We start from the raw sequence: 27,146 nt of genomic DNA, 5'->3' as shown, positions 1-27,146 counted from the left end.
GTGCTCAGATGGCCACACTGCAGTACCATCCCGTGCTGGACACATATGCCTTCTTTGCTTTCCGTGGATAAAGGCATTGCCAGCAGAGAGTTTGACTTCACTTTTCTCTTCCATTTTCATCCTTCCATCTCTTTTCATCTTCTTCTGGAATACAGAATAGTGGATAAACCATGGAAAACCATGGTTTACAGCCTGGATACCTGGCTGCTGTAGAATTGCTGAAGACAGTCTTCTGCTTATCCAAGAGCACTTAATAATCTGACCTCAGCAATGTTCTTGATGTAAGGGTCTTTTTTTGGATTTATGGAGCATGTAAAGCTAATTCAGCTGTTGGAACAGATCTTCTCTGTCTTTGGAAATGATGAAAACGTAAGAGCAGATAGCTGCCACACAGACACACTTAGATGGAGTGGGACCATAGCCTGAGACAACTTTTTCCTGCTTCAAAAGTTCCTGTTTTTCTGTGATGAAAGCCAGGAGAACAATACTAAGCTCAGCACTGCTGTCCAGCCCTGTGTTGATGGCTGAACCATAGCCTAAGTGGCAAAATACAAATACCTTCAACTTGTTCCTGATGTAAAGGCAATAAGGTTTCTGGTTCCTCTCTCTTGACTTTTTTATCTGTAGTGTGTGTCATGTTTTTCTGCTTTGAATTGGTTCACAGCCCTAATATTTTCTAAGTTGGTTGTAGAGCCTGTGTTGAGAGTTCATGAATGGAAAGAAAAGCATGTGTGTTTGAAATCAGGAAAATTGAAGAAAACATGCCAGCTGGAGTTCAGAGTTTCTCTTGGAATATGGTCAAATGGACATTTTATACTCTGTAATTTGGGTTGGCTTAGTTATTTCATGTTTATTTCACCTGAACTGCCCTTGCTTTATATAAAAGTGATGATCTTGATAGTGGCATATCATTGGTAATTGTTTATTTTAATATTAGGCTGGCCTGTCTGGATAGCTGTTTATGTAACTTGTATACAGTCCTTTCAAGCACAGCCCTATTAGTTTAGGTAGAAAAGTGCAGTATGCATGTGAGTGTATATATAAATATTTGCCTGCTTTTTTTAATAACCATTGCAAATATTATTTAACAACTTCCTTAGGCAAAGAAAAATGTTTTTCATGTCTAAGTGTAAAATCAGTCAATATCTTAACAGCTGTTAAAGTAAGTCTAATTTGTACTTTTAAAATGAATCTTTCTGAAATGTTGTAATTGCTTTTAACTTTACCCATTCTAGAAATTAATTGTACTTTTGCAGCAAAATGTTTTTGAGAAGCTAAGTGTGATCTTGATGTTATGAATACCAGTGTCCTTCTCCCCAAAACATGTGGTTATTTTCTTTTCAATTCCTTGTGTTTATTTTTCTAGTTATGCACCTGATAGTTTTTGGGTCTTTTTTTTTTTTTTTTCCCTCAGGAGCAGTTGGTCATCATGGTGACAATCTTGCAGAGAAGATTCTTTCTGTGCTTCCCAAACTTCCTGGCCACAAGACTGATGTGATGGTTAACATGGTGGAACTTACAGCACTGCAGACTTCAGATGAAACTTGCGCTGTTATAGCACCTGGCTGCTTAGCACAACCAAAGTAAACATTCTTTTCTTCTTTCTTTTTTTTTTTTTAATGTTGAATATGTTTGTTATCTCTCTGTGAAAAAATGAACAGAGAACAAGTCTTTAAAAAAACTAAAGAAAACAGTCAAACTTACAGCAAAACCCCATCTGGTCATAATTCTGCTGGAATGTAAGTCTATGTGTGTGCATTAAGTGAGTAGGCCAGATAAGACTTCCAAAAGTGGGAGAATCTCAAGACCTTTTAGATTTGGGTTGTTTAAATTGCTGTAGATTACTGTAGCACAAATCAGTACAGGTTAACACCAAGAATTCTACTTGTGACATTTCTTTTTCTGCCTAAGTAATAGGTCATGCAAACAGGTAGTTCTCAATGGTGACGTTGTTTTTCCCATAAGCCTCTTCATAAAGTTAGCTGGATGCTAATTTTTGTTAGAGTACATGTTAATTTAAGGTCTTATCCCTGTTTTCAAACACAATACCTGTGGAGAAGGACAATAAGGCACAAATTCAGGTATACAGACAGCTTCACGAGGGACTGATTTTTGCTTAAACAAGAACAACCTAAAAGCTGTAACTTCAGACAGTTGTACTTAGCTATGTATAATGTGTAGCTAAGACTTTACAAGCAAAGTGCATCAGATTTGATGTTTCACTTTCTAAATTTAGTTGTCCAAACCAAAACTTTCCTGCAACTTCTGTTACTATGCAAAACCAGAGAAGCATACCAGGTGCTGGTTTCATTCCACAAAAAAATTTTCTCAGCAGTGCTCTAGAAATTAATGCAGTGCAAAGGAGATTAAAAGTTCTTTCTCTTTTACTATAATGCTCTTCTCATATATCAGAAAATGTTTTTTCAAGATGGGCTATCTAATATAGTTCCTATTCTTCTCTTTTGACTCATTTTGTGATTTCACACCTGCACTGTATCCTTCTCCTTCCTTTCCCCCCAACAAAGATTTCAAAGATTTCCACCTTTAGCAACATATGGTCTTTATTTTCTGAGAGCCTCCAGATCCTTTGTCACCTTCCATCTCCCACACGTGCCGTAACTGGGTCCAGTTTCTAGGTTTTGCACTGCATACCTTTCTTCTTCCATAGAAGTTGGAGAGAAAACATTTCCTCATAGAGATGGACTCAGTTGTAACTTACTGCCAGGGTGACTAGCTTAAATAAAATTTGATCTGGTTTGCTTCTCACTGCCTGCTTTCCAGCTGATTCCTGAAGTAGAAGTGAGATGTCCTCAAAGATCTATCTGCATAGCAAAATGAAGAGGTCATTGTCCTTAGTAGAGTTCTGTGGTAGCTGTTCATGCTAACTTTGAGTAAGTATCAGAAACAAAGAAAATTCTGTCAGTGTGGGCTATGGAAAAAAAAAAAATAGCTATTTACTGCCCTGAGATTGTTGGCCTGTGCTACCACTCCATTGTTTCTTCCATTACTGACATTAAGGAGACTAAAGGTAGTGCTGGTATGACTTCACATGGCTAAATTATGACTTCAGTCATGTATTCATGTTTTTAGGAACAGCTGACAGAGTTCTACTATGTTCTAAGGTGGCTAGTAGTATATATGTACATCAAGGTTTGTTTGCCTATTTGCTGGCTAATGGGAAGGTGTCCTCTGTTAACAGTAGTTAGTCTTAACATATTTTTCAAAGTCTCATGTGGACACAGCTGGTTAAAGAACAGCAGGATTTGGCTACAAGATGCAAGTGTGGCAAAGTTGGATGATAGCAGCTGATACATGGTACCAAAGCAGTGGTGCAATTAACACACCAGTCTTCAACAGCTTCTCCAAAATACCCTCCTTCTAAAAAGGCATGGTACAGAATCTGTTACACTGGAAATTTTTAGGAACAGATCAGGCAAATATTTTAAACAGTCTTAATCTTGCCTTGGAGCACAGCAAAGGGACTACATGACCTCTGAAAATCCCTCTTGTGATCACTGTTCACAACTGAAGAAGAGTTGTGGGTCTTATAAGAGTCTGCAAACTCCAAGGAAAGTGACAGTGTGATGTTCAGCCTGTCATTCACTTCTTCTCCAACTATATAATGATCAGGAATAGTGTCTAGTTTAAAATAGGCACTTCCAAACTAGCTTAAGACAGTTGATGAAGAAATGATGGCTTGAAACCATAACAGTGGCTGAATGTGTGGCTGAAGGTGGTAATTTCCATTCTGTTCAACAGGACTATTTTCAATGTTGGATTATAAATGCTAACATTAATCATCTTTGCTAGTGTAAAGTGGTTGTTTTTCTGAAGCACTGAAATGGACTAAAGATTCCCACCAGTAAATTTCTGTGTCAATTCCATAAGAAAGTCCTTGGGATATTCTCAATTTCTCATCAGCTTGGTTGTTGCCCTTGGTAACTGGCTCGAAAGTGTTTCTTGTAATTGAAAACTTAAGTCTTCATTTATGTTTGTATATGTTGCATTGCAAGGAGTGTTCCTCTGCTTGTAAATTTTCTGTTTACTCTGGAGTGAAAGTGCCAGCCTTTTCCCCAGAGACATGACCAGTGACTTCAGTTACACCCAAATGAAATGCGTGAGGACTCTATCACATGAAATTTTGTGATCACACTGTAGCATTTCAGACTCACATATTCTGAGTATTTTTTAAATGTTTTCATAGTTTTCTCTCAAGTAATATTTGAGCACGCTGTAGTGAGGGGAGAGAGAGAGTCTGGTCCTTGCATACAGCTTGCTATATTTAACTTCTCTTATGGAATGCCACTCCAGCAGGAACATCTGGGCTGAATTACAGAGTTAGCAAACAGAATTAATGAATAATTTATGGTTGGTGTGGTGAAATAAAGCAGGGTTCTTTTCTCAAATCTAAGGAAATAATGGGCTTCTTTAAAGATTTAGATGAAAATGTAAATGCCATATGCTGCTTGAATTACTGTACTTTGAAGGTGCTCTCTTTGTGAGGAAGGGAATTTCTTAAAAAAAACCAACCCAAACTATTCTACAGTTCTTGATTTTTTTTTAGTCTTATTACCCTCAAAAATCTCACAAAGTAATTGTTTGCCCTGCTGTAGTCACTGACATGTTACTGTTCCAGTGTGGATGACAGTAGAGTTATGCTCTTCGAGAATTGTGTCAAAATATTTTATTCATTTTTATATACAGATGGAAGTACATAGCAGAAGAGAAATAGTTTGTAGATATTTAGCTAAAGACATCCACTCTTGATCAGAACTGCTGGTTTCTGATTCAGAAAAGCAGGAGCCACCCTGTTGTTTCAAACAAATGATGCATAATAGAAGCGAAATTGTAGTGAAAGCTTAGTGGTAGGCATGATTTGAAAAAATTGATTACAGTTCTCTTGCTGGTCTTTGTATTTTGATAACTCATAGAGTGTTTTTGGAGGAATTCTTCCAAATTTCAGCTTCTGATTTTAAGCATGCATGTAGTGGCTTCTAGGTGTTGTCTGTTTGGATGAATGTCAAGCTCTGTGTGTTTGTGAGCAATCCATCCCGTAAGTTTGATAACATCTTGGCCACATTGTTTCTCAAAGTACCCATCCTGTGTTTTTAAGATCTCTTTTTAGCATGTTGAAGCATCTTGCTGTCAGTAATTAGTTTATCTCGATGAAGGTTTATCTTTTCCACCGCTTGCAAGCTGGGAGCTGAGGCGCATGAAGCTCCCATGGCTCCCTAAAACCCCAAATCATGGTTCAAATGCCTAAATCCTGGTCACAGGCCTGTGGTGTGTGAGAATTAAGGATTTATACGTGGGCAACAGAAGGAATATCTATGTTTACTGTTTTTTCACTCTGCTTTATTATTAGCCAGGAACACTTTTGATATGCTCTCCTATTTTGCTGAACAGACTGAGTATTTAATTTGCTTATGCACATTTCAAGAACTTGCTGAATAGAGATTTCTTGCCTGTTTTTCCACTCTTGCTTCCTTTCTCCAATATTTGCAGGCTTCTTAGAATTCAATATGGTGTTAAAATCTTTTAAAAAGTCCACATTTTTTATTTAAGATATATATGTATTTAATGCAATATACAAAGAACCATTGGACTCTTACAGCAAGCGTTTTTCCATAAAGATGAAGAACTTTAATGTAACACAGTTCATGTTTGGGCTGCTATGCCTAAAGCAATTCAATAAGCAATATAGCTGAGCTGTCTGGGCACTTTTGACAGAGCAGATGGAGCCACTAAATCTCCTGTATTTGCATTGGAGGGAGAAATAGCAAGTTGAGAATGAAGTGACCATGTTGATGGGTGTGATGCAGAAAGCATTGTTATGCAGGCCAAATGTTTGAGTCACAGCACCCACAAAAATCTTTCTTTAGGTCTTGTATAAGGAATGGAAAGGTAGGTGTGCTGGGGGGAGTGGGTTAAAAATTAGGACATTCCTGGAGATGGACTGATAAAATTTCAATGTCTCATGTTAACGGCAGTTGAAAATACATACTTCTCCCAATCATTCTGAGTTCTGAGGTTGTTACTCACATTTTGGACTGATCAGTACTTTTTACAAATGCTACGATTTGGATGGAGAAGAAAACTCTGCTCCAGCTGCATCTTTGCATTTGGATGTGATGTGATGATTCAATGCTCCTCTGGTACTGTGGGACTTGGACAACCCTGAACGTAAAGGAAGGCCATGAGGTGAGGGGACTTTTATTCCAGTCCTGGTTCTGCTGTCAGCTTGCAGCAGGATATCTCACAGGTCACTTAATTCCTTTCTGCCTCTGATTCCTCTTGTAGTCCGTGTCCAAGGAACTTGTTTCCTAAACCAGTAAAACAGGGAGTTTCTTAGGATACAAGTTTGCATACTGAAGGCAGAAAAATTCTAGGGGTTCTGATCTTCGGGGTGCAATTAATAGTGCACATGAGTACAAGGGGAGTTAAGGTGTCAAGACTATCGAACGCAGGATCTCCATTTGTGCTTTCTTTGGTAGTGTCCTTCCCACTCCTACTCGCAGTGCTTTATTGCCCTGGGGTGGGGGGACAGTTTTGAGTTGTATTCACCTGTCCCCCTTTCCTGGGAACTGATGGAACAGCAGTTCCTGTGATCTCTGTATAGCACACACTGCAGTAGTCTTTGAGCAGTCACATGTATCATGTGAATTTCAAATGAAAGAGGTGTGTGTGTGTATGGCAAAGAAAAGGGCAACAAGAATTAAAACTGAAGAGGAGGTTAAAGTCTCTCTTTAATCTGGGATGTGGACTTTTTTTGAATCGTTGATTTTACTCTCTTGGAGTTTTTTTGTTTGTTTTTTTTTTTTTATCAAGGAACAAGCATCTGAAGGATATTGGTGTTTTGGGGTTTTTTTGAACAATATGGTTCTTGGATCTTTTTGGTATTTTCAATTTTTTAAAAAATTATTTCCTTTACATCAGCTGTAGATGTTAATTAGGAAAAAAACCACTTTTTTTTTGCATGCATAAGTTTTTAGAAGCTTATAATAAGAAGGTAATTTGGGATAGTGTTATTCTTGAATGGGCTGGAAATTTATGGCATAAATTAGAGTATTTTTCCTTTCTGGAATGTTAATATTAAAGAGGAAACATTACTATTGCTGTAAGAAAATCCAGATGTCCTGACTATATTGCTTCATATCCACTGCGAGTCTTTTAGAGGAGGAAGGGTAACCCAAAACAAAGGATGTCAAGGCTCTTTCAGACAGGGAGAGAGACAGCTTCGTGCTAAAAACTGCTTTTGGATCTGCCCCGGTATGTTGGTGGTGGCTCAGCAACAGCGGGGTGCTCCCTGCCCGTCCCTGCTGCTGGGGTGTTCCTCCGGTACTGGAGTTTCTGCTGCTGGACACTTCCCCCTGGTGGAAGCTGCACGCTCCTGCTCTCCCGGGACCTGGCCTCCTGGCTCTGTTGCGGTGCTCTGCTCCTAAAGATTATTTTAAACCTAAATTCAATACCCCCAAGACAAAAAACCCCCAAACCAACCCCAAAAAAGCCACTACCCATGGTACAGCTGTCTCCTATCTGCCTTTCTGAACAAGGTGAGCAGCACGTTGGGGAGAGAAGGAAGTTTTAACTGCAGAATTTATGAAAAGCAGCCATCACAGTGCATTAAATATAACTCTGAAACTTTCTTTCACCCATGACACGTGAAATTACAGCCTGGCTCTGTGCTTCCAGGACTCCTGTTGTGCCACTAAGGTCCATTTTCAGGGAGATGAATTGTGCTTTAGAGGGTTTTTATGCTGGTACTTTTTGCCTTTTTAGCAGTCCAGCCAGGAGATGCTTCACGAAGTGGTGGATTGGGCAGTAGGAATGCCCCAAACACTACATTCCTTCCTCCCCCACCATGCTCCTGGACTGGCAGCCTTCCTGATCACCCCTTTATTGTACTTATACAGGCTTAGAGCACAGTCCTGAATCAAGGCCTATTCAGAGTTTTCTCATTGTTTGAAATTTCTCAAGGCATCTTCTTGTTGGAAATAAGAGCCCTGCCTGGATCAGCTTCTGGGGTTTGTCAGTCAAGACAAGCTTTCCAGGAGATGCTTTCTGCTCAGCTTCAAACCAGCCTGAATCAAATGAACATAATTGACTGTTGCCACAGGATGAGATGAACAAGCTGATAAGATTTATTTTATTTTACAATAAATGTGTATATTTGCCCAGATCCATTCAACATGGGACCTCCTTGAAATGGAAAAAAATGAAGGGGTGAGAGGGCTGTGCTGAGAGTGGAAAACCCTGGAAAAGAGGTCAAGACCTCCAGCTTGCTGTGCTGTGTAACATACAGCATTGCTAGAAGACCTTGCTGCCACTCTGCAAAACCCCAGTTTGCTGCAGTAGTGAGTTTGTTGAAGTAACCAGCAGAAGAATCACGTGAGGGTACTTTTTATGACCATCTTCCTGCCTAACAGGTGCCACATTTTTGTCAATTGTCTGTTATGACAGGGCTCAGAAGTCTTAGAAGTTGTCTTCTAGATAAGAGGAAGTTTGAAGCTTATTTTCCTTGAGATAAAGAATTAATTGGGCTGACAGGCTCTTGGCATAGCTGGATGGCTCTTCCTTATCTATGCCTTTCAGCCCACTAAAAGGACTTCTGGGGGTTGTGGGAAGCTGGACTGCTCAGGACTTCATTCTTGTACTTTTAGAACCTCTAACTGCCCTCTTTGTCTAGGCTACCCAGGCTTAGTAATGAAAATGTTCAGGCAGAATTCAGGCTGTTTTTCCTGGGCCCTCTGATACTATCGTAGCAGTCCTGAGAGTACAAGGTTCAAGAGGTTTGAGATGCTCTTGCCTGTAGAATCAGTTAGGTGAAAATGGCAAAATCGGAACTCTTTATGCTTAATTTTTTGAAGACATATTTTTAGTTCTGAAGAAGAAAGACTCCCTGTATTTACATTATTCTCTGTATTCCCTCTCTATTTGAGTTCAGCCATTAAGTCCCAAGGTTTTGATTTTCCTTTGTCCATGGAAAGACACAATAAATTTGAATCTTACCCTGAAGTTGTCCAGCCATCAACAGGTCTGAGTACTTGCATCTTCACCTGGTTATCAGAGCAAGGTCGCTTAATGCCTATAAGGAAATTCAGTGAGTTCAACCCCTCAGCTAGTTTATCTTCTAGCTGTTCCCTTGTTGCCATTGTGCTCTGTATCCTTGCAAGGATACAAAGAATATCCTTGCAAGATATAAAGAAGGACAAATCTCTTTCTGATGACTTATCAGAAAGAGTAACTACTGTCTTTATGTTGCTTAGGGGCGATGGTTTTTTGGCTCTCTGTAGCGTTTCTTTTAAAACTGACATAACTTTTTTGTTCCCTTAATGCTTTTGTTTGTGAATTTTGTGAGGTTCTTTTTTCCCCTGTGTAAGTTTGCAAAGTGTTTTTTCCCTTGGTGTGGCCACAGTGCATTTTCCTGCAGATGTATTCAGAGTTTATTAGTACCATAAAGCCTGTGTCTGTTTAAGTAGACTTTATGGTTCTCTAAAGTGAGCTCTGATCTTTCTTGTGTTATAGCATGATCTCCCAGAGACTATTGCTTTGGCTGATGTTGTGAGATTTTTCTAAGACTAGCTCTTACTCTGCTTGGCCATCTGCCTTCAAGTTTGCCTCCTGAATGACCTCAACAGCAAGGTTTTAAAATGCAGTGATATGCATTGGCCTTATTACATACTGTGGAATTACTCATTTGCTGTTCAACCATAGTGCCAGAACAGAGAGTGACTGAGTGACCTGGAGGGGTGTTTTAGTTTTTCATTCTTATGCTATAAAGTAAGCCTGCTGTATCTTACAACAGAGAGAAATATGCTGTACTAGACTGATGAGAAGAACAAATGACAGCTGCTCAGTTGGATGACAAAGTAATGTTTGGGAAGGAAACAGTATTATCTGTTGGCAACAGGTCTGATTGCAAGTTTTGACTATATGATTTGGGTTATTTCATGATTCCAGACTTAATATGAACCAGGAATGAAAGTTTACACAGGCTAAAATTTATGTGAAGTGAGCTATTTACCTGCCAGAACTTAAAGATGCTTTTACTTTGAAAAGTAGACAGAATCTTGCACAGAGAAATACTCTCTTTTTATACAGATAAATACACCCACAACTGTTGATTTTAATTTAACTGAGCCAAAAATCCAGCATTCTTTTCTTCTATTTAGCATGGCTAAATAATATTTAGCATGGCTTCTGTTATTTAGATGACAAATCTTTGAAACCTAATTCATGATGCCTAGGTCTAGCGTTTACCTCTGTGTGTGTATGGTTTTTTCTTGAAGTGTAGTAAGGGGATGCAGAAATGGGTATTGCTACTTTATAACTGTTCACAGTTTCAAAAGTGGTTGTGAATATTGACCAAGCCAAGCCAGTTTTTATGCTCTGATGAACTTCAACCCCCAAGAAGTCTTTCTGCAGGTTCTGGATGACTATGTTTCACCAAGTACCACATAGTTTCTATAGGTTGTGAGTATATTTTTTTAAATGATCTTCAACTGGAAAAGATTCCCAACCTCTGTGGGAGAGAAAAAGTTTTATGATCTTACCTAATTCTCTGCACAACTGTAGTACTTATTTAAATAAGTAACAAGAAAAAGAAATCCATATCAAGTCATTTTCACTAACTGGAAACAGCCATAGAACGCACGCTGAATGTGTATGCTGCATGTGGATGCTCAAGCGCCAGGTACCCCTTAAATAAAGGGAAATGAACGTCAGTAGAAAAAGCTGCAGTTCTTATTAATGGTGGGAATGTGTCGTGGCTTCAGACTTTCTTTGACAGGTCAGAAAATGCCCTCAATGGTACGCTTGGTTTGGTGGTGAGGAGGGTATGTGGAGGAGGAGGGAATTAGACGGCACCAAACACACTGATTATAGAAGCCCTTTTTAGGAGGAGGATGCAAAGTTAATATCGAATGACTATAAAAAACAACCAAAAATCCAGATATTTTGGATTGCGACTAAATTCTGCTCTCATCACTCATTCTATGGCAGGTAGAAGTGTATCAGGAAGGGGTTGAGAGAAGATACCCAGAACACAGGGTAAATATATGCAATGTAGATAGAAGTCCTTATCTGTTTCTCTATGACAGATCAACCAAGGTATGGAAATGGTTATGAAAATGAAAGCCTGAGGCTGGAGCTTTATTCTTTCTGAATAGCTGTCAGTTTGGTTTTGAAGGCTAGAATTGTCCATATTAGGTTTGCATGAGATCTGAGGAAGCTAGGGCTCTAGGTTTGCATTGAAACTATGACAAATATGCTACTTTGAAGTAAGAGGGGGGAATAATGAAGATATGCAGGACCCAGCCCTCGACTTGATCTAAGTTGCACCAACATGCTAGCGAAGAATCTGGCCCTGCATGTCCAAACATCTCATCTTTAAGATGTAAAGACTGCTTCAGATTTTTTTTTTTTTACTATTTGTTTTGGATCTCAAAGTATCTACTTGAATACTTGTTCTCAACTCATAAAAAGAGTATCTTTGACTTTTTTAACGAGTTATACTGTAAAACTTACTAAGCAGTGATTTTTGTGGTAACAGTCATTTACCGAAAGAGTTGTCTTTCCATCTATTATGAAGATGTATTTTTGTATGTTAAGCCCTCAAAATGGCTTAGTCAAGAGGTTGCATTGATGACTCCAGGCTTTAGGCAAGCAAATGAGGGAGGGAGGTCAAAGGAGACTACCAAAAAGTGGCCTTGTAAATCAAAAACATTGAGAAGAAGGAATTCCTGGCATTCCATGGTATCTGGGTTTATTTTCTTACATTTCTCTAATAAGAAAAACACACTTCAGATGTGTTCTTGGTAAATGTTTTCACTTGTCTCATCTATCTCTGCTGCCAAACACGACCCAAAATATATTGGTCTTACATGCCTCAAGGACATCTACTGGATAGCTACCCCGCGCATCTGTAAAAGTGGACTTGGCACTCCAGTGCAATCCCTAAATGTAGATTCAATTGTCAGCACCTCATTACTAACTGCTCTTTCCCTGGAATAATTTTTATTAAAATAACCTTATGCAATAGCTTTAAAATGCAGAGCAGAATGCTCTAAAGTAACCCATTGTGTTAGATGTAATATTCTCAAGCAATACATTTGTTGTAAGGATCAGACTTTATATTTAGTATAATTCATTGCTTTGTCCAAAACTGAAATTAAAATCCCTGACAAGTAACTCTTTAATATACACATTCTAAAGAGCTGCTTGCCAAGAATTTTGCTGTACCTTGTAGTGCATAAAATCCTACTCAGAAGCTTTCAATTAACTTGATTCATGCAGTAACTCAGTCTGGCATTCTGCATAAGCTGTCCTGCAGCTTGTAGGAATGAAACATTTTGCTGAAACATTTTGTTGGACTAAAAGGCAGCCAGTTGAAATTCAGATGGGGTTAAGTGATGGTTATGAGTATTAGAGAGTTTTAAGAAATTATTTGTATGCACTTATTTTCCTTCACCCCTGCAGCGTTTGGCCACTGTTAGAGGAGGGAGAGTGAATTTTAGGGTAATGCTGGAATGATGGTCTGTTTTTATTACAGTGGGCAAGAGGGTAAGAGGCTTGTGATACATCTGGGAAGCCTTTCAGCATCAATCCTTCCCTTTATCTTGTGAAGTAGTATATATCCAGATCTGCTAATTGCAAAACAAGGTGGATCAGGTCACAATAAGCAATTCTACTTCTGACAAAAAGAATTTCACTTTTCAGTGATTTTTTTTTTTTTTAATTTGTCTTGAAGGAAGCAAACTGGCCTCAGTGTTCATCTGGATATCAGTTGTTTTGTTTCTGGCAGTCCTCCAGTTGCTGTGGTGTGCTTGGTTGTTTATTTGGACCAGTCTGCATTTAATTGTTGCTCTGGGGTCTAAAGATCAGGTGTTGCTTCTGCTTTTGAATGGTGATGGACAGCTGGAATAACCTTTTGAATTTTGTTTCTTTGTTGGGTTTTTGTTTGGTTGGTTTTTAACTCTACTTGACAATGAATCTACATGCTATTTGAGGCTACACATCTTACCTTTCTATTCTTTCTACAGGAGACACTTTTGAGAAATCTTTGAAGACTTCCAAGGAATGTATTATGGCTGTAGGGGTGGGAGTGCAAGAGAAGAATAGGAAGGAGCACTCCTAGACCTCATCCCATGCTGAGTCAATACAGAGAAGCTTAGTGCTGAATACCTGTCAGGAAGTGACAACACTACCATGTATTTGGTGGGAACTGAAACTTGTTTTTCCAAGTTCAAGTATGCTGCATCGTTATCCACAGAGTGCCCCAGTGTCACCGTAATTGTTTAAGAGCCTCTTTATTACTACTGAATAATGGAAAAGTTTTAGGTAGCTAAATGTTGTGTTGCATGTAATAAAGGCTCTTCTGCAGACATGAGTGCTATGAAGCTATTGCAGAAGGGAGAGAACCTTACCGGCTTGTTAATAGATAAAAATACTAACAGTATGTATTATGTATTTTTAAATAACATAATTTTAAAAAGGAATAGCTGCGGGTTAGAGGAAGGATAGAGTTAAACTGTTTTGAGGTGTCCTGACCACATCTTAGAGCTATCCACTTTGCCCAGTGGATAGTTAATCTGCTTTTCTCTTTGCACAGAACATGTACAGAATCATGTCTGTATACAAGATGGAGCTTAGTGGGATTTAGGACTTCAAGGATTAGTAAGACCTAAAGATCAGCTGGCATCTGTCAAAACCAGCCCTGCTTTCCTGAGATGCGTCTTGTTTGTTCTCCATTACTTTCAAAAGTAGACTGCTAGCTCCCTCTGCTTAGGCTGTCAGCAGAGAGGGTTAAAATGATCCAACCTTGTGTTTGTTAAGTACAGTTGCTGTAGATCAAAAAGAATAAGCCTTAGAAAAAGATTAATAAAATCCCTCTTTTCTTGATATACTTAACTTTCAGTAGAGTTTTTGAGATAATCCAACTTGTGAAAGAGAGACACTGAAATTTACATATTTTAAGACAATCAGAGGCATTTGGTTGCAGGGTAATAATCATGCAAGATTATAGGCCTCAGAGGTTCTTGAAGTCTTGAACTGTCATAAAAGGACTTCAGGCTAGGACAACGATCTGTTTCTTGTTGATACAATTTCCAGGCACGGCTTCTGTTTCAGGCTGTTTGCGTGACTAATGCTTCCCTTCCACTCATGCTTCAGCCTGGCGAGCAGTGACAGCTCTGTATGGATTCCTTTTCCTACACTCTTTACCTTCCCAAATGTGCCTTTGTTTCCTCAAGATTTGCCTCAGATATAACATCTTCCAGAATGAGCATGACAACAAAGAAACATTGCAGTTTGGACAGTAGTCATGCAGTGGTGTGAAACATCACTGGTAGTTAGTTTTGTAGACTGTGAGTAGAGCTGGCTTGAGGAATTTATTTAGGTTGGACCTGGTCCTTCACCAGCCAGTTCACACTGGTGCTGTTGCTTCTTCTAGTAGTTCATTGGAGCAGCCTTACTTGTTTAGAGGAATTTTCTTTCTACCAAAACATTTAGTAGCTGATACAGAAATTATCTTGTAGCAGTATCAGCTGCCATATAAAGTTGGAACGCTGTTAGCTTGCTTACATGGCTTCCAGCGTGTGTGCGTGACAGTGTTATAGTTAAATCAGAATTTTCCAAAGTGAGCCGTGGTGTACCAGTCAGTAACCTAAATTCAGTAGTTTTGTAATTTGCAGGCAACAAGGCTTCATGGAATTAAGCACTATTTCTCCTTTTCACAGGGTAGTTTGGAGAAGATGAAGAGTCCTAATCCAAGCAGTTTCTCCCTGCAATATCATCCTCTTCTGTTTAGTTTATTTTACAAATTTGATGTACTGCATTGAGATTCCACAGCACATGTAGGGCATGACAATTTATATCTGTATTCTGATGTCACAAATAGAGATGATCTGGTTTATCTGCATGTGTAGCTTTGTTAGTGTTGACTGCAGGAACTCATGCCTTCTGATCAACGAATCAATATGATTACGCAGAAGCTTCTTATTGTTTAAAATACACTCCACTCACACATCTCACAGCTTTAACATCATACCCTACTTATACACTTTGCTTATACATTCTACCTACTTACCCATACTTATACAGTTCACTTACTTATACATTCTATAACTTATAACTTCCACATACCACACTACTTATACCTTTTACAACTTCTACCTAACACAGTACTTATGCATTTTACTTGCTTATCTTATACAACTTATACATATGCATATTACTCTACCTATACATTTTACAACTTTTACATAATATAGTACATATATATTTTGCAACTGCTGTGCATGAGATCTCACATTGCTTGATTGGTTTCTCTGTTTTGTCCATGAGCTCTGCATGCACGTTCCTGATAATACAATTGGTTTTAATCAAGTGCAGCACAGTCATTTTTTATCTATTCCTTGCTGTCTTGGTATTTAGTTTTTCAGCTTCTTCTTTCTCAATTTTTTTTCATTTTAGCACAGTTTACCTTTCAGTCCTTGATGAATTCCTGAGGGCTCTAACAGCCAGGGCTCCTGGTGCAGGCAAGCAGCATTGAGATGATGACAGCAACAAAACCCATCCAGCAATCAGCAGCCAAGTTAGTCCAGGAAATCCAAACAACAAGACAGCAACAGACAGGAAGCAGATATAAGCCTGTCCCTCCTTTTCCCTCAAGCCTACAGACTGGAGCTTAAAACCCTCTTCGGGCTGATGTGCTGCAGCTGAAGATGTAAAGGCCAGGTGAAGCCAGTGAGGGTAATTCCAGCCTGGTCCCACTCTGAGGGCTCTGGTAAAAATAACTAAAAATGGTTTGGCTGGGGCACACTATCAAGGTTCAAATACCTTACAACAGTTGACATATGTCATTTGCAGAAAGATAGCTATGAGAGGAAAGGTAGTCCAGGAATTGCAGAGATTTTGTGTGATGTTTAGTACACAAGCAGATCCCTCTTGATCTTGAGAGGTGTTACATTTGTAAAGCTTTTGTACTTTCTCGATGCTGCTGGTCACAAGCTTATACATGTAACATAACATGTCACTGCTGTAGCTTAACAACAACAATCAATGCAGAATTAGAGGGTTAGAGGGTTCATGTTGCTTGTGACAGTGGTAAGATATTTATACAATTTTACAATTTTGGGCATGTATTTTTATTCCATCTCTGGACTGTTTGATAACTATTTTTCTACTCATTTTGTTCTGATTGCATAGCATTTTCTAGAAAGACAGAACTAGTAAATTTTAAAATTACTAACCAAAAGGAATTGCTAGTCATTCTGTAAATCCTCCAAATGAAACTCTGGTTTAATATGGAATTTACCTTCCTATCTTTTCTACTACTAAGGAAAAAAAAAACATTTAGAAGTGTAGTTTAAGAAAACTGCCCTAATGTTTCACAATATATAATCTAGTTGAATATTCCCTATTATATTGTTTCCTTATGTTTCACCTTTTGTTGACCTTCAAGTTTACAGGTTCAAGTGGATATTAATGATCTTGGGAATAGCTAGAATAAACAGAACTCAAAAGGGATGAGAACCCATAGCTCTCCAAGCTGTTTGTTGGACTGTGTAGTTTTATTTTTTAACACAGGAAAGTGCTGTATTGGCCATCTATAATCAGCTGAAACATTGTAGAAATGCTGTCTATCTCGAGGATTATTGTGACCATATCATTTGACAAATATATATGTATATGAAATTCTACATAAAAAATAGATCTGGATATTTTACAAGAAATTTTTCACTTAGTAAGTGTTCTAATATTAAGCTGAAACAGAAATTCTGTGTTACTAGTCTATATAAATGGAATAGAATAAGAGGATTTCTAAACCAATTTTCAGGTACTTTGTGTGTACGTGTGCATGCGTGCATTTGTGCTGACTTATGGTAAAATACAGCGCAGGGATTATTTTTCTGCTATCTTGGTGTAATGCAGACTGGTGTCATTGGTTTATACTATTGTTCTTTGATATTGGAAGCAGCAATGAGTGGAGTGGCATTACTTTTTAATAACATCATTCATGCACAGCTGCATTGTCTCATGTGTGTGGTTATTAGCAAGTAAAGTTGTTTTGTGTCATAGATGCTTAAGTGTATATGTTAAACTTTTTGGCTTTCTGAAGCCAAAAAACTTACTGTATGTGTATCACAGCATATATATATGTGTGTGTGTGCGTACACAAATACGTCTATATTTAGATCCACATGAAACAAGACTGTGATTAAAATGCTTGTCCTTACAAGTTTACATGATGCTGGGATTGAGGAAATGTTTGATAAAACTGAAGATGGTGGGTTTGGCAAGAGACGAACGTGCTTCAGATGGTGGTTGACCACACTCATCAGACTTGTGTACATATTTTAATTTATAAGTACGGCCATCTGTAAAGTAGATATATGAATGAGCCAAATAGAGTTAAGTTTCTCTTTTATTTTTTCACTTAAGGAAAGAAAAGGGAAAATGTAGAAATCTATGTTGTCATTTACTTTTGTTGGGAGGATTTGCTTCCCTTCTTTTTAATCAGTTCCTCATGTGAACTGAATCTGTGCCAGCCTTTTAATAATTATTTATTAAATTTTATTGTAATTCAGTTCACCTGTGGGACCACAAATATGTCAAATGTCAAGAGCCTGATTTACTTTCCATTATCTGTAAATTAAGGAAAAGGAATTCATCCCAAAGCAAAGAGCTGTAGGTAAACAGAGAAGTTGTGTGACATTTTGGGGTTGCTGTGTTGGTTGTGTTTTAAGTACCTCCTGAAATGTTTATTTTTAAGTTCTCCCATGCTCTGCTGATAACAGGGAGCATTATTTCTTCCTGGTTTGAAGTATAGTGGTCATGGTTTAATTGGAACATAGTAATTCATAGTTTGTACAAAACAGCAGCTTTGCAACTTAAATTGTGAGGTTGTTTAAAAACTGGTTTGATATCACTCTTCTCACAATTTTTGTCTGTCTGAAATAAATTTTTGATTTTGTGTGTTCTCAGCATATTTTAGACCTTGCTCCTATGTTCATGAAAATCCTGTCTCATACTTCCATATGCTTCTTTGTAAGATGAACAGAAACTTATTCTCTCATGATGTTCAATAACAAATTCAAAGAACACGTTCCTGTTACTGTTGGTCTTAGTCACTGGTTGTGTCTTATGAATCTTATTTTCTGTTCTCCTAATGGTAATCAGTAGTCTGTTTTATCGTCCTGTGTCTGAAAATGATTGCAAAATTCAAGTTAACTTGACTGGCATTGCCCTGAAGTGTCACTGTCTGTAGGTATGCCTTTATGAAGGTAAATATCATAGCTTGACTATAATAACTTGTATAGAGTAACTGCTCCTTATTGGTGTGTTTTAACCAACTTTCCCCTGGTGCACTTCACAACATACCCTTCTTTTGTGAGCCAGAGCTTTCAAAGAGTAACCCTTGTGGTCTGTCTGTTGGGGTTTTTTTATGGCCATGTTGAGTCAGCTGTAGGCAAAACCAGTAATGAAGGAAAATGTGGGCTGTATCCTGTGGAGCAACCTGGCAGCCGCTCCCAGCTGTCAAGGAGTAGGCAAAGGAAGTTCTTTGCTTTCTGGTTTGGTTTGCATGATTCTGCATGCTGGGTCAGTATTACTGGCACAGGGAGATCCATGCCAAAGTAAAAACAGGGGAGGAGGCAAAATATTACGAAATTTTTGACTTCTAGTGGCAAATCTTGCCTTTCTATGAATGAATCTACTGTATTAGTCCAGTAAATACTGTACTTCCTTGGTATGTATACCCAGGTATTGAACAACATACAGGGAACTGTCGCTTCTCACCTTTTTTATTACCACAGATATTTCAGGTAGTCCAGAGGAGAATCCATTGCAAAACTGGTAGCTGATAAGCAGCTCCCAGTTTTGCTCAAAGCACTTTAGCTTTGCTGGCTGCAAGCTTATTTGCAACACTTTAAATATTATTTCAGAACTGCTTTTAAAATGCCTGACAGCTTCTGTTTTTTATGTCTGTTGTTTAAAATAAGTGTTTTAAAATAAATTGATGACAAAAGGCTCTTAAGAATTTAGTCTTATTTTAATGGGTTTTTCTATATTTTTAAAATTAGATTATATTTTTTAAATTAAAAATTTATGGTGCTTGTGTCTTGCAGAAAAGTTATTAACTGTATAATTTGATAATGAAGTTCTCTAACATCTAATAAATAACAACTTGGTCATACAGGACTATGTTCTGAATATTTGAGCAGTACCGAAACTTATATATGAGGAAATACTCCTAGTTTGGATATAGTAAATAGAAAACTGTATCACATATGCAAGGCTTCTAGTTTTCTTCTAGGGGAAGCTCAATAGTTTGCAGAACTTACAATATAAAAAATTCGTTTATGTGACCCTTTCTGTTGTAGGACATGATTTATTTTTTGCTTAAATATTTCACGAAGCACTGATTATTTTCTGAACTTTGCAGTGCACTTTAATTGACAGATTAATTTTTCATAGCTTCTTTCATCTATTTTTCTAGTGAGATTATTTCTTTGAAATTCCTGTTTGCAGTGTGGAAAAATGCAAATCACAAAACCTTGTGTTGAGGCAGAAAAGTTGGTGTTTTAACAGCACTTTCTGTGACCTTTAGTGAATCAATTGTTTTATCAATCAAATTATGCTAGTATGAGTTAATTAATTAACTTGATCTTGATGGGACACAGCCTTCCTGGAGTATACACAGAAAGGAGGGAGAGGGAAGAACGGTTTGTATAAACACCATATGCAAAGGCTGAAGCTATCAGCCTGCCATTAGCCCTTTATCTAAGAGGCCCTTGGCATATAAATCAAACAATAACCTCTCTGTTTTGACTCAGTGCCAAAGTATACAGCCACAGTTGAGTCTAGGACAGATTACACCACCGAGTGGCTTGAGGGCTTGCAGTGAAACTGGGAAATAACCATTCAATTATTCAGGAACATATTTATGTTCTTGAATATTGTCTGTTAGGCACTTTTTTGGTACTATTTGCATGTTCTAATTGTAAAAATCAATACATGGAAGCATTTTAACACACATCTAAGTGGGGATGTGAGAATAATGTTCTAAGTTGAAGGGCTGCAAAGAAATTGTTTTTTAAAAGGTTTTGTGTGTTATGCCATGTTGCAAAATTTTTACTAATCTATGGCAGAGTCCATGCTCCTGCAGTTTTCTGCAAGCACAATACCAAGATGACATTAGCTTTTTGTATTTTTTTTTCTAAGGTTAGGATGGATTAGAAAATAGTTCAAGTTTTTACTGTCTGAAGTGCATTTAATTCGGCTGAGCAGGACTGCCAACTGTACAAAATGTTCAGCAGCACAATTACAGTCTGCTGCTAGGAACCACTTTAAAACTTAAAGTTATTTTGCTTTCTTAGAAATAAATAATGTTAGTCCCTTCTGGGGATGTGCAACATACATTCATTTGAAAAAAAAAATTTTGTGGATTTTGTGTTTTTCTCTGAGGAAAGTATTGCTGAATCTTTAGTTGAACACACTGGCTTAGCCCATCAAGAGCATACATTGGCTTAGCCCATCAAGAGCACATGCCTGGGATGTGCTCAAATTGCAGCCATGCTAGAGACTGAACTCCTGGAAATACTAATAGCTGTTTCTGTATGGAAGATTTTAGATACATGGTATTGGAGCTGTTTGGTCCCTTTCAGAAGGGTGAAATGAAGAGCAGCTTCATTCTCTGAGCCCAGCTGTGTTCTGGGAACATGGCAGTGTGGAGCTCTTCTCATCCACGCGGCACTGTCCACAGCATGCCCACACAATCCCTGCGGCAGGGAGGAGCTGCTGCTCGGGGGGAGCTATTCCAGATGTTGTTGGTTGTTTCCAGTTGGGGGCTGCTGTCTGTGTGGTGGGGTGCAGCCAGGGACTTGGCTGTCCCCACCACAGTTGTCAGGCTGGCACTTGCGCCCAGGAGCCCACAGTACATCCGGTGGAGCCTTGGCGCAGCCTCTGCTGTCTCCAAAACAGCAGGGCAATTGGAGGAGGGAGGGTGTCTCTTGATACGTGGCCCTTTGCTCCAGGCTCAAAGCCAAATCGTTGCATCTTATCGCAGGCTTGTGCTTCTCCTTGGTTTATCAGTATTCAAATGACATATTGCAGCAATGGATTTGTCCTTCATAGTAATGGTCTTCTGACCACCTGGCGTCATTTTTTTTAAGTGCTGTGCACTTAATGTGCATGTTGCGTTGTCTTTAAACAAATGTGGGATTGCAAAGGCAGTACTTGGCAGCATGCTTTTTTTTTTTTTTTAGCAGTCACTCAGTTTTGGGCAGCTTTGTGGTATTAATGACCCTCTAATTTAATCTTTACTGAATTTTTCCCTTCTCCCTTCCTCTTGTGAAAATATACAGGCGCAGCTGAGCTGCGTCTGTATAGCTGTAAAGCTATATAGACGAAAGGTGAAAGCTTTGCTGATACAATAACCACAGAATCTGTCACATGTTGAGACTATCACAGTTTTCCTTCTGATCTTTTTTTCATCTGTGAAAGTATAAACACGACTACTTTGTTATGCTGAAATTCTGTCATTTCAGTTGATTAATTTTTGAAGCCCACTCACAGTTATTTTCTGTCTCCTGTTCAGAGCCTGCGTCAGCGAATTGCTGTTTGAAATCCCATGTCCTTTGCCAGGTGTATAAATAAAAACATTTGCTTATTCTTTCTTCCTTAGTATCTTGCTCGTTATGATCTCCTCCACCTGGTTATTTGCTGTTTATGCTGTTATGATGTAGGCTGTGTTTTCACCTGATCCCAAGAGGTTTAAAATCAAAACAAAACTGTATAAAGTCATCTTTTTCTTTCTTCATTTAAGCTACAGGAGATCTGTGAAGGAAATTCTATGTAGATACTGATTTCTCAATTTGGCCTTTGTAAAGGTTGTGGAAGAGACTCTTGACCTGTTTTTCAGTAAGCCTGGAGGCATGGCAAGGCCTACAAGTAACTGAAAAAAATGCCAGTGTTTTATAAGGAGAAAACAGGATGACCTGAGTTTGTCCTGTTAGGCAAAGAAGTCCAGACAAAAATCCAGTCATAGATAATGTACACGTCACTTTTATCTTCCTTGACTGGAAATAAGATCACATCAAAATAATTCGCAATAGCTTGCCAGAAACTACGTTTGTGGCTGATAATTTTGGTGATTGTGGTATGCTGCTTGGACAAGAGGGTTTGATTTGTTTTTATTGGTTAATTACTCATGCTGATTGAAGAAATATATTGCCAAACTAGTACTGTAAATGCTGGGGGGTGTTAGGAATGGTCTATTCATACATCTGAAAACATAATGGTAAATGGGGAGCACTTAGTAATTGAATGAACATATTTTCTTGTATAGGCTTATCACTTCCTGACCTTTTGCTCTTGCATTAGAGACCAGGAAGACCGTATTTTAATAATTTGTAAATAACAGACAGGATCTGAAGCAGTAAGGGAAGTAAATATCTTTCTGTCCTGGTGATATGAAGCAAGAGACATGTCATTTCAGCCAAGGGTGAATCGTGGTGGTGTGCACTGGAGCCTCTCAGGATAATAAGTGCCCCCAGATTTCTGTCTTTGCCTCTAGTTTTGCATCTGCTCTGAGAGTTTGCTCTCCATTGACTGGTGCTTGATTTCACCTATTTCCAGACTACTACCTCCAGCTTGGTAATAGCACATCCCAGTGCCACCAACCTCCCCTGTTCTCCCCAAATTTGTTTAAAATTAGTAGCTTTGAGACTAAGCCTACAGATGATCAGGGATAGGGGCACTTTCTATCTGTAAGATAAACTTGGCAGTGTTGTACTTGCAGGACTGGACCAGACCAGATCAAGAGAATAATTTACAATTATTTTAACAGATGCAAGATTAGGCATTTGATTATCAACCTGTAAATGTCTAGATCAAGCAAATTAGTTTCGTGATCAGAACATGTTGCTGAAAGGAGTTCCATGGGAATGAGAGAAGTGAGTATTGCTGAAGCTAGTGCACCATCACCAAAAGATCTGCTTACCATACTATACCCTTCTGGTTAGGATTTTGGCTTTTTCACCCTGGCATCTTGCTACCAGTAAACAACAGATTTCATTGTGTGGTCTTTCCTTTGGATATTGTAAATTTGAGAAGCCATCTAGTTAGCCATGTCCTGGCTTAATTGTTTTATTATTGATTTTTATTTTTGTTCTTCCATCTCTCCTATCTTTAATTAAAGAAAGTGTGCCTCTGGAGGCCGCAAATCGGAGCTGCTTTGAAGCACCTGCATCAAGCTTTAGTCAGCATGGAACATCCCAGTCTTTCTGACGGGTTCTCATCAGCACCTTTTTCCTGGAACTATTGCCAGCTGGTGTCTCATTTTAGGATTTGTACAGACTACGGGTCTGATGATTTGGTCCTTTTTCCCTCTGTCTTCATGATTCAGCTTTGAAAACTGGCATGCAAATACCAGAAGTGGGGAAGCTGCATCCTTTAGGTTTCTAGATTTCTCCCTCTTTCTTTATGATCTTTTTCATTGTCGTTTAAAAGTACAAATTATATGCAGTTAAACTTTAATTAGTTTTGGAACAGAGAGTGTCTCATTTAAAAAAAATTGTGTATGAGGGGAAGTGAGAAATTTGCAATTATGAGATGTCTGTCAAAGACTGCTTTGTGTAAATTGAATGGTATAATTGTGTCCAGTGGAGATTTTCCTCTAGACTTAGTGTGGTATTTTGTTTAATAAATTTTCTACCAGGTTACTGCTGCACTTGTTTTTATTAAGTTCTGTTTTCTGATATAACTGGTTGATAAGGTACAATGACTATAACAGTAAAAGGAAGGGACAGGGTCAAATCCATGAGCAAAACTCTACTCTTGTTGGTGAAACTGATTAATCAGAGAGACACCAGAACTGTAGCATTCTCTTCTCTTTGTCAGGCTTGCCGTGCCCTGCAAAACATTTTGTAATAGAAATACACAGAAGTGTGTACTGCAATACTTACCTAATTTTGTGACATTTATTCTGAAGGGTTTTGAGTTCCTGTGCTGTACTGTTGTGTAACTGTAAAGGATTTATTTTTTCTTAAGAAAACCATCATCATTCAGACAGTATCTTTTAAGAGTTTTGTAATGCATTAAATATTAAAAAAACCAAAAACTGTTTAATTTCAGAAAACTACTTTCAGAGTGCGGAGGTTCACTAGATAATGCGTAAAATCAATACATAGTTCTTGGGAAGTCAAGGAATGCAAAACAAGGGAGAAACTTGAGTTGGGGTGCTGGATTCCATAGAAATCACTGATTACCAGTGTCACCAGACTGGGGCATTTGCACCAAAGCAGAGGAACTGCAGATGGGAAAAAGAGAAGGGGAAGGGCACCATGACAAGAGCTGGAAGGCAGTTGCAGACAAATGTCTCCCCAAAAGGGTAAGATAAGATAATATATTTTCCAAGTGTTAGAAATCTCTAAAAGGAAAATGTTGTGGTAACTTCTCAGATCAGGCAAGAGGCAACACCAGAGCCCTGTACTGTGTCCTACTGACTCATTCCCAGCAGTCATTCCTGTCTTGTCACTGATGAAGGTTAAGAGTGGGCTGTTGTTCAAAGCAAAAACCCTTCTTGGAAAGAGTAATGGTGGGGGAACAGGAAAAGTGTTAGCAGCAGAAAAAATACAAGTACTTTTGTGGCTCTTTTCCCCTATTATATTAAAAAAAAGAATGGCTATGCTTAAAAATTGTTTTCTGTGGACTGACCTAGTCAGTTGACTGTGCTAGCTATTCATATACATTGACCTCATCCTGCTTATATATAGTTATATATATGATACCTAAACCACTAAGTATTCTGCAAAGCAGTGGGAAGAAAAATGTCTGCAGAAACTCTGGATGACACAGAGATGCAGCATACAGGAGTGTGGTTGACTCATCTGCTTTAGGGCTGTACCACAGTTGTTTTGCTTTTTGCTATTTTTGATGTATTAAAGCAACCCTCAGGGATCCTGAAAACTTTAGTCCTTGGGATTAAAGAAAAATTTACCATGGCTAAAGGAGGAAGAAAGAGTTTACAAAGCAAAAAGCAAATCCACACCCCTCCCCTTTTTTTGTTTTCTTAAAGCATTAGTATGACTCATTCTTATTTTTTGTTTCTTTGTTTAGTTTAAAATAATGGGTCTGTTATTTTGGAAGGATTTTACAGTTTATTAACAAGTAGAAGTACCAGCTGAAACAGGGACTTGTCCTAGTGATGATACATGTTGCTTTCAAAGACCTTGCCCTCTAAAGTGACAGGGCTAATCCACACATGGTGTGGAAAGGGCGAGCAGCAAGCAAGGATAACAGAAAAATGGTGTAACCTTGTCATATACACTCTTTTATTGACTTCTATAGGTGCTTTTAGGATGAGTTTTCCACACTTTACTGTTTGCTAAGTATCTCCATGAAGTATAGGAGTGAGAAAGATGAGACTACAAAAACCTGTGGAAAATCTGGTAGGCTTTTATTTTAGTTTCCTTATGTTGCTTGTTTCCCTTTGTTTGAAAGCCTTAGCTCCTGGTGTCTTGTTTATGTGAGACTCTGTGCTTACATTTATGGTGATGAAGAGAATTGTGAGAATGAGAACAGGTTAAAAATCTTAAAAAGAAGCTTGACTTTTCCTCCAAATAGGGGAAAAAATTATCTTTAAACCTAGCTTCCTGCTAGGTCCAATTCCTGATCTCTATAGATTTGGTGTCGGACCTGTATGCTCAGGAAGCAGTTAGTTATCAGGCAATGCAGTGGCCTTATAAAATCCAAACCTCAGGCACAGTTGTAAATGACAGTGAGACATACCCTGTCAATGTGATGTGAACAGGATCAATACAGTGCATTTAAAAGTGATGTTGGGTGGGGAGTAGGCTGAGTAGTTAATCTGTAAAAATAGCATACCTGAGGATCATAGAATCAGAGCTATTAGAAGACCTCCAAGATCATCAAGTCCAACCTTTGACTGAGTAAACCCCTTCCCACTAAAACATATCACAAAGTGCCAGATCTGCTCATTTTTGAAGACAGCCAGGTATAGTGACTCCACCACTTCCCTGGGGAGCCTCTTCCAATGCTTGACAACCCTTCCCATAAAGAAATTTTTTTATTGTATTGAAGAATCTAGTTGCTTTGGAAATCTCTCATTTCTTGCACTATTGTCTGTTACATATCACTGTAGTTTTTCTTGTGAAGAAGAATCTCCTTGAGCTGCTGCCCATGAAAATTTGCAGCATCAGTGCTCAGATCACACTTGGTGATGGAGTCGAGGGAGCTGCTGCAGGTGCTCCAGCTGCTTTTGAGAGGTGCTGCCTCCTGCCTCTGTGTCTAGAAAAAAGCTGAGTTGCAATGTGTGAAAGAGAAATGGAAAGACTGTGTTAGGTCATCTGATTTTTTTTTTTTTTTCCTCAAAGCATGGTAGTAGGGTGAAATTTGCACTTCCTATTCATTTATGATTTGTTCAGAGGAAGGGTAACTCAATCTTCTTCCCATGGTCCTTCCACCCACTCAGGCTTTGACAGAGGATGTGGGTTGCTGGGATGTCAGAAATGGGACTTGGCGATCCTCTTACCTGGTTTGGGAGACAGCACGGATTTGCTAAATACAGCCCTGGTGTTGCAGCAGAGCATAAAAACAGCTGCTCTGAAATGGGTATCAAATGAATTATTATGGATTTCTATTTCCATGAAACAAAGCTTGCTTTGGCATGTTTATAAACATGTTGTAAATGACATCAAAATGTGTTTAGGCATTAAATGTCTCCTGAGGAAAAAACATAGGGAATCTTTTGCTTTAAAACAAAAAATAATTTTTAAAAAAAAAATTAACATAGTTAATCCCAATGTGTGGCTTTAGCCCCAAGCAAGGGATTTTCCTACCTTATCCTCCCGCTAGTGTGGGAACACTGAATTAATTCACACTAGCAACAAATGCAGTGTCCTCAAGGAAAGAGAAGAATGACAGGGAACTGAGTGCAGATGAGCGACACAAATGCCTAATCGAAGTTTAGCAGCAACAACAACAAAAATGAAATCTGTAATTACAGAAATCAGACAGTTACTTTCTGCTATGGATTATTCGTTTCAGATACAGAGAATCCAAGAAATCCAAAGTGATGGTAGTTCATCAATTCGTAACAACAGTCTTCAGCATTGGAAGTACCA

The 27,146-nt window shown here is 38.5% G+C and overlaps 1 protein-coding gene across 1 annotated transcript in view; it reads left to right on the top strand.

The window, feature by feature from the left end:
• The window catches only part of SCFD2 (sec1 family domain containing 2), a 205,240-nt gene that overhangs the window by 7,486 nt on the left and 170,608 nt on the right, over window positions 1-27,146 (top strand). The window contains exon 2 of the mRNA XM_048304627.1: window positions 1,415-1,583. Coding sequence (XP_048160584.1) covers window positions 1,415-1,583 — 169 coding nt within the window. The remainder of the gene's footprint in view (window positions 1-1,414; window positions 1,584-27,146) is intronic.

This window comes from Corvus hawaiiensis, chromosome 5 (genome assembly GCF_020740725.1).
Source record: "Corvus hawaiiensis isolate bCorHaw1 chromosome 5, bCorHaw1.pri.cur, whole genome shotgun sequence".
NCBI lineage: Eukaryota > Metazoa > Chordata > Aves > Passeriformes > Corvidae > Corvus > Corvus hawaiiensis.
Note: the sequence above shows the minus strand (reverse complement) of the source record. Positions and strands in the feature narration are given on the sequence as shown.